At 46.9% G+C, this 8,682-nt stretch overlaps 1 protein-coding gene across 16 annotated transcripts in view; it reads right to left on the reverse strand.

The window, feature by feature from the left end:
• The window catches only part of MAGI1 (membrane associated guanylate kinase, WW and PDZ domain containing 1), a 632,114-nt gene extending 623,695 nt beyond the window's left edge, over positions 1-8,419 (reverse strand). For 8 of the 16 annotated variants that reach the window (XM_081794968.1, XM_060633706.3, XM_081794967.1 and 5 more), the window contains exon 1: positions 7,478-8,418. In XM_081794968.1, the coding sequence (XP_081651094.1) occupies positions 7,478-7,790 (313 nt within the window). In that variant the 5' untranslated portion in view covers positions 7,791-8,418. Of the gene's footprint in view, positions 1-7,477 lie in introns of all 16 variants that reach the window. The other 8 variants (XM_078442842.2, XM_060633716.3, XM_060633710.3 and 5 more) reach the window with 2 other exon arrangements.
• Positions 8,420-8,682: the final 263 nt, after the last annotated feature.

An 8,682-nucleotide genomic window follows, 5' to 3' on the forward strand; every position in this document is an offset into this window, starting at 1 on the left:
GAGAGACAAAATCAGGATTTTACTTATCTTGAAATGATCTATGTAAAATGGAGTGGAATAAAGCAGAAAAAGGTTATGGGGAGTGACAAGTAGGTGGAGTTAAGGCTTTCAATAATGTGGGCAAAGGAGGTGTCACTGAGAAGGTGATATGTGGTAAAAACTTGAAATTCATGAGGAAGCAAGCCTTCTAGATGTCGAGGTGCGAACTAGGAGGCCATGGATGGGGAGAGACAAGAAATGTCATAGGCCAGATCACGGGGGACCTTGTGAGTCACTGTAAGGACGTCGGTTTTCACTCTGAGATAAGGATGACAGAAATGATTATAAGTAATGGATTACTCCGTTCTTCAATTACTTAGCCATAAAAAGAGAAGATGATTATTTAATCATAAAATGTTCAAATTCCATCTCCTAATGTTGCTACATGCCTTCAGAAAGGTTAGCATCCAGAACACGATGGACTCAACACAGGACACTTGATGATAAAGCAGACATCAATGTGATAGGCGTGTCCTTGATATCACGGGGGTTTGTTTGTGGAAACACCAAAACAAATTCACAAGAAATACGATATCAATGCAGACATCCATAGGGGTGCAGTATAGCAAAGCTCCAGTGTTTACGAGGGATTTTTCAAGGTTATTGATCTCACACAGAAGCTGCATAAAGATAGGCGAAAATGCCATAACCCACTTTTTTAGGATGTGAATGTCAGCCCTTAACCAATTTGACAGCCTTTATTCTCAGTGTATACAAAAATCAGTATATCCTGTTACACATATATACAAACTCAAGGAAGGGACCACTAACATCAGAGACCGGTGTTTTGCATTAAATAACCATCGTTTATAAAGCAACATCCTTCATGTAAACCCTTGTGGTAAGGAGATGTCAGAATGTTTTCTCTTATAAACCACTTAATTCCCCTTGGTGGATATCATCAATTCTGCCATCTGAAACCAGCTGGGTAATGAATGCCAACAAATGCAGTGAGCCAACTGTATGCCATTGCCTCATAAGGTCAAGTTAATCTATTTTTAAATAAAATAGCCATTGGCAAAGGATGGCCACTGGAAACAATGGACAAGTTGGGTCGCCTGTCCTTGCATTATTTTTTCATAAAAGCTGTGGAATGTTCCACAGTGTAACCTAAAAATATCCTTCAGAGAGTGGTCTTTTAGCACGGAGAATAAAAAGATTGATTTTGAAAGTTTAAGTTAAAAAAAAAAGACATATAAACACAAAGCACAATTTAAGAGCAAGAGAGGACAAAAATCAGACTGTTTTCTGCAGCAATGATCTGATTTGCTGTTGGCTGGAAAAATTGTACACAGGGACAATGCAATAGGAAAACAGAGGTAAGGTGTCATTCTTATGGATGCTGACACACAGCAGATCCCACATCAACAGAAAACTGAAAAGCCCCCCATCATCCTGTCTGCTCAGTATCTGAAATTTCGCTTCTGAAACTCCAGTGAAAGTCAATAGGCAGGAACACTTCAGGGTAATTCATTAAACTTGTGGGTCAATACAAATTATGAGACACAGGGAATCAGCTGATTGGAAGATCTGGTAATGGGGAAAAAAAAACATATCAGGGTCTTAAATCAGAAGAAATAAAAGATGAATAGAGAATAAAATGGGAAAGATGTAGACGGCCTAGTCTACATACAAGACCACCTAGTCTGGCCATACAAATAACAAGCAACAAAGGAAAATCCATTCATGCGTCCAACAAATTTTAGTGAGCACCTAGGATTTGCCCAGGTACTATCTTAGGCCCTGAGAAACAGCAGGGTGAACAAGTGAGGCAACCGTGTTTTACATTCTAGGGGGAGGCAAGGCAGACAATCAAGAAGACACAAGGGGAGCCTGGCTGGCTCAGCTGGTAATATCTGTGACTCTTGATCTCGGGATCAGGAGCTCAACCAACCGCCTGCTGGGCACAGAGATCATTTTAACATAAATAAAAATGTTAACAAAAGAAGAAACAGAAGATAATGCGAACCTGTGACAAGGCCATGAAGTCACAAAACAGGATGAGGGGACGGCATGAGACTCCAGAGCCATCTTATACAGGGTCAGTGATGTGCTAGGACCAGCTCACACCGGCCCTGGAGAACCAATTACATGCATCTCTTCCGAACTCAAGCCACAGATCTGGGGCTTGTCTCCACGGCAGCCGGTTATTAAACATTTAGCAGCACACGACCTGACACAAAGGAAAAGAATCAATCTTGTGACCATCTGGGGGGAAGAGAAAGCAAACCCAGGGACCCTGGAGCAGAATTCACGGGACACCAAGACAGGCGGGCCACTGTCTCAAAATGAGAATCATTTCGTTACAGAGCTGTTGTAGTATATCCCAATTGGTCAAAATAAACACACAACATCAAAACAAAACACAAAAAGGCACAAAGAACTATTTTCAATCGCATGTGGTCATAATTCCCTCATGACAGTGAGGGAAAGGGGCCGGTGGCGGTGGTGTGGTTTTTAAGTTGTGTCTTATTTATTGTCTCCATTCTGTCTAAATTGTGGACAGTTTCGGCTTCTGGGTAATTTGCAAAGCCACAAACTTCACCTACGAAAATATGTAAGCATGACCTATAATGTGACCAGTTTGGGAAACTACAATCACACCATTTTCAACTTTTGGAGTCTGGGTTATTCATGGGATTGCAGCATTTTATGAGTGCAAAGGACATCCACGGCACACCCGTTTATTTTGGGCACAAAAGAAATGAAGAGGGGCACCTGGGTGGCTCCGTCCGTTAAGCATCTGACTCTTGGTTTCAGCCCAGGTCATGATCTCATGGTTTGTGAGTTCGAGCCCCACATCGGGCTCTGCAACTCACAGGGCTCCACAATGACAGTGCAGAGCCTGCTTGGGATTCTTTCTCTCTCCCTCTCTTTCTGCTCCTCTCTCTCTCTCTCTCAAAATAGACTTACAAAAAAAAAAAAAAAAAAAAAAAGGAAAAGAAAAAATGAAGACACTTACACCCAAAGAAGGTGATTTGCCAGAGAGGGTAGCACAAGCTGGCAGAGCCTGTTCTGGGAGCCCAGGACACCTGTGTCCTGCACCATATGCTCAGGGTTAGTCTGTACCTTAGGGCAGTGAGTCTGAAAAGTGAGCTTCAGAATCACCTGAGGGCTTGTTAACAACTGCCCCATTGGCCCCGCCTCCTGAGGCTCAGAATCAGTAGGAAATTAGCACACATCTAACCAGTTCCCAGGTGATGCCATGGCCACTGGTCTGGAGGCCCTACTGGCCCACCGATGGAGCAGTTAGAAGCATGGGCTTTTGGAATCCAACACGGTTGAGTTCCAGCTCTACTTCGGCTACTTGTATGACCCTCGGAAAGGCTACCCAAACTCTGGACCTCAGTTTCTGACATCTGATTCCAGTTGTGAGGAATAAAAGACAAAATGTCCACAGAGTACTAGCTTAGCCAAGGACCGGGCACATTCTAAAGCAAGCGCTTAGCTTGTATCCGATGGCAAAGTATCCTTAATCACCTTATTTTCTTTTTCCACATACACTAGAATTCAAAAGACAGGGACGATTAAAGACTGGCAAAAATGTGGAGCGACTGGAATATTTCTGGCATCTCAATTCATAATAGCCAAAAGGGATCAATAGCCCAAATGTTTACTGACAAGCAAAAATATTTTAAAAACTGGTATGTATAGGAACTCCTGGGTGGCTCAGTGAGTTAAGTGTCCGACTCTTCATTTCAGCTCAGGTCATGATTTCACACTTTGTGGGTTCAAGCCCCGTGTCAGGCTCCCACACTGAAAGTGCAGAGCCTGCTTGGGATTATACATATATACATATATATATATATACACACACACACATATATATGTATATGTATATATATACATATGTGTGTGTATGTGTGTATATATATGTGTATATATATATATGTATGAAAAAAAACCTGGTATATACACATACCTACAATGGAATACTACTCAACAATAAAAAAGAACAATGAGGGGCACTGGACTGGCTCAGTCAGTAGAACATTTAACTCTTGATCTAGGGTTGTGAGTTCGAGCCCCACATTAGGTGGAGAGATTACTTAAAATCTTTAAAAAGAGGAAGAAGGAGGAGGAGGAGGAGGAGGAGGAGGAGGAGGAAGAGGAGGAGGAGGAAAAGAAGAATGATACACACAATATGAAATCTCCAAAATATTTTGTTCAGCAAAAAAAAAAAAAAAAAGCCCAACACCAAAGAGTGTGTAGAGCTTTATTTCATTGATAGGAACTTCAATGATAATAAAAAAAAAAACTTATCCATGGTAAAAGAAATAGGACAGCCTTTGCCTCTGGAGGAAGTGTGGAGGAAGTGTGGGGAATGGACTGGAAAGGGGCAGGAGGGAAATTTGTGAGGTAATGGGAATATTCTAGATCTTGATTTGAGTGAACATAAAATAAACATATACATTTGTCAAAACTCACCAAACTACATAGTGAAGATCTGTGCATTTCACCACAGATGAACATAATATATACTTACAAAGCATAACAAGTATATACATGCTATATTATAGATACAAAATAACACATTGTATATAACATAGACAGGTATCCATACATTTTTTTAAGCACCTTGTAACAAAAGACTGTCTCCTCCATCTAAAATGAACCAAGTCCAAACTGATAGACCCATGGAGCTTGGTTCCTTCACAATTCAGTCCTGCTTCATATAATACCATTTGCTACAGACTATTTTAGTCTGTGCATCTTTCCAGGGAGCTGCCATGAAATAGAAACAGAATTTTCTCCCACAGGAAGACCGTGACATTTCCATACAGATGGCACCCAAAGTGCCCTGTGTCCCTGGGAGTGGCTAGCTCAGGGTGCGGAAAAAAGTAACATTTTCCTTTACCACGTACCAAGGATGAGCCTACCTAATATGATTCAAACACAGTAATGAAGACATAGTAAGAGCAATTCTGTCGCAGAATTTAAATCATATTCTCGCCATGAAGGGGAACAGAAGATTAGTGAAATGCTCTCCAGTGCCATGTTTCTGTAATGAAGATGTTGAAAGAACTGTACCCATGTAATTATTACATAAAATAGCTTTCACACTGCAATGGATTCCATCCACATCTTAATGCTATCTTGAGTAGAACAAGTAGATTTACACACACACACACACACACACACACACACACACACACACACCTGCTATGAACAGTACTGTGCAGCACATAGAATGGTTCTAGATGAAGGCAAATAACATTTGGTGACAGTACAGTTTCCTTTCAATCCAGAGGTGTCTGATTTCAAACACACTTGATTATCTGACCAATCCTTCCTTAGTTCCATGGTGAGACAGCCTGGCATTATGTCTCTTGATCTTCGATGACTGGTGGACAGAGGGTCAGCCACATGCATTATCTTGCACATTAAACACAAGCCCCCACATAGGACCCACTAGGCAGAAAATAGAGGGGTAGGTACCCCTGCCTTTCCTCCAACCCTTTCTCCAAAATGCTGACACCTGTAGCTGCTCCCACCAACTGCTTTGACACAGTGTTTTCTCTATAGTTCTATGAAGTCCTAACAATCCAGGTACAGGCATTAAGTTCATAATCCAGGTTCCTAGCGCTAAAAGCTAGACTGAGAAATAACTGGTCAAAGTGAATTCAACATAATATATCTTCTTCATTGGGCACTTACTATGTGCCAGGCACTGCTCTGCACACTTTCCACTTATCATCTTATGTAATACCCAAACAAACGCCAGTTTACAGATGAGGACACACTCTCAGGGGAAGGAGGTGTTAGACCTCAAGCAAAGCCTGGGGAGATGCACAATGAATAAGGCACAGTCTCTCTCCAGTAAGCTTGCCACCTAGTATGGAAATGAGGAGGGGCCTAACTCATAGATCAGAGTAAGTAAAAAACTACAAAGTACACATTTAGGGGAGTCCAAAGGAAGAAGGGTTTGTTCAGCTTGGCAGGATGCTGGAGGGCTTCTTGGAGGAGGTGTCCAAGTGGAAGATGAGGACATAAATGGAGGGAGCTTTCTATAAATGTCAGTCCATCGCTCCCCAAACTACCAAAAGGCCTGACAATTCCTTCTGTCCCCCTCCTCTGTTTCATCTGGAACGGGCCTGCTTCCAAGGATCTGCTCAGCTCAGCCCAGCCCAGCCTTCCTTTCCTTTAACACATTCCTCCAGCTGCCACGTGCCCTTCCAGGCCCGCAGCACATATGGGAACTTTTCACCACGCTCAACTTTGCCACCTCCTCTGGTGCTTTCATGCGGGAGAACCTATGTCATGGCACTCGGTGGTGCAAGGGATGCTTTAAGGGAATCAAGTCCTTCTCTGTTGGACTGATGCAAGGATAACCCCTTGTCAGCACTAAACTCAGGCAGGAGGGATTCCCCACCACCAGCAACCATCAAAAAAGCTGGCTTCTGAGAGAGGCATCTGCCTTCATTCCCTCCCCAGAAAACAAGCCCCCCAGTCCAGGAGGGTCATATCCACCCCCCCCCCCGGCCCCCACCTCTTTCTCCTAGAGCTTAAGGCTTGCATTGACTGAAACCCTCACTTCTGGTATCTGTGTGACCTTGGGCAAATAACTTATGCAATATCAGTCCCAGTTTCCTTATCTGTAACATGGGGTTTATAAAAAAAACCCGATCACAGAATTGTCAGTCAGAGCAAAATAGCCCAAGGAAAGCATTCAACACAGAGCCTGGCACGTAGTAAGCTAACAGTGAATAGTAGCCACCCTTATCATCATCAACAATGATGATGGTGGTGGCGGAGAAGGCAGCATAAACTTGGGCTAGATTCGCGCAAACAGAAATACTCCTTCTTTCCCTCCCCCCCCCCCACCCCCCACGCCTGGGGCTGGGCCACACGGTGGAGACACATGCGTCATCCAGCTCTGGGGTGAATGCAGGATCTTCAGGAGGCGGGCATAGGAACCGCAGGGCGGTCACGCCCCAGCCCACCTGGAGGGATGCCCTGGGGAAGATTTCCCGACGGAGGAGGTCAGTAACCACAGACCCCTCTTCTCTTTCATACCCATTCTCCGGGTCTGGCAACACATAAGTAGCAAAAGAACGCAGCGGCAGCGCCTGCTGCATCACTCCTCCGAGAAGCCTGGAGACCGTCCACTTTGCCCCTGACTCGGTTTCCCAAGCCTCCTCGCGCAGACAAGCCGCGCTGTACTCGGTGGCTGAGATAACAGGTTGGCAAACCGGGCCTGGGAAAAGTCTCTCCGCTGCCCGGAGGAAACCCAGCCCCCTCTTTCCAACGCAGGTGGGCAAACAATCCACAACCTCTCAACAACTTTGCTCATTTCACCACGACAGGGCGCACGACCCCAACTTCCCCTCTAAGCTGCGCTCGGAGGAGGAACGCGGGAAATCGAGATGCGGCGGGGGGCTCTCCGCAGGCCGCTCCCCGTTTTGCGGGCGCCTCCGGGAGGCGCGTCCCGTCTTACCTTGTCTGACGGCTTTGAAGGTGACGGCCTCCTTGCAGCTGTCGATGACTCCCAGCACGTCATAGCGGGGCAAGCCGGACACCCGGATCCCCTGCACCTCCAGAAGCAGCTCCCCCTCGCCCAGCCAAGGGCCCTCGCCGCCGCCGGGAAGCCCCGCCGCCTCGGCCGCGGCCACCGCTCCGACATACGGAAACTCCCCGTTCTCCGCGCCCCCCAGCACCGTCACCCCCAGCTCGCCCTGGGGTCCCCGTCTCACGGTGCATTCGTGAACCTTGCTAGTCCAGTGGTTCTTCTTCTGGATCACTCTCGACATGATGGGCTGTTACACCCCTCCTTCCCCCACAAAAAAATAATAAATGAGAGACAGGTGCCCCCCACAGCACAAGCCCCCAGGCCCCCCCGCTGGTTCATGGGAGGGACATCTCCCCCCAAATAACGCAACGGGAGGGAGAAACTTGGCAGCCTCGCTCCCCTGCACACACTCGCTCACTCAAGCCATCATAAAACAAACTTTCTGGTCTTCCCCGCGAGCCCTGCACAGGCGCCCGCGAGCTTTGTTTGCATTCCGGTGCTTCTCGGTCCACGTTCCGGCGCCCGACCGTTCTCTCCGGGACCAGAGTCCACTCTGCGCCGCTCGGGTTATTTTTTTTCCTTCCTTCCTTCCTTCCTTCCTTTCTTGCCTCTTAGAAACGCGGTGTCTTCTCTTTTCCTCCCGCCTGGCTCGCCTTCCCTCGCTGGCGGGCTGTTCCTGAGGGTGAGGGAAGCCCTTCCAGACAGTTGCTGGGAGCCCTGGAGACGCGGTAGCCGAGCGGGGGTTGGGGGGGGACAGGAGGTAAGTGCCTGCGGCCCCTTTAAGCAGATACAAAGGCTCGGCTTGTTTTGTTACAGTTCATTCTATTCCGCGCCGCCGAGCGCAGCGGCCGGCGAGAGGAGACGCGCGCGCATGCGCCCCGCGGCCGCCTGCCGGCCGGCCCGCCCCACCTCTCCTTCCCGAAGGGAGAGATTCCAGTATGCTTCCCGTTGGGTCCTAAAACCGATCTTGCAGACGGCAACTCACCGCCCTCCAAGCACCCTTCTTATTCCTCCTTTCCTTGCCTTGCCCTAGAGTCAGCCAATCACTTGGGGCTAGGGGGACGCGCACGTGTTTTACTCCGACTGTTTGCAACTTTTCAAGTACGGGCAACCTGGCTTTGGCATTTTAAACC

The sequence above is a fragment of the Panthera onca genome, chromosome A2 (assembly GCF_046562875.1).
Source record: "Panthera onca isolate mPanOnc1 chromosome A2, mPanOnc1 haplotype 2, whole genome shotgun sequence".
In the NCBI taxonomy this organism is placed as follows: Eukaryota; Metazoa; Chordata; class Mammalia; order Carnivora; family Felidae; genus Panthera; species Panthera onca.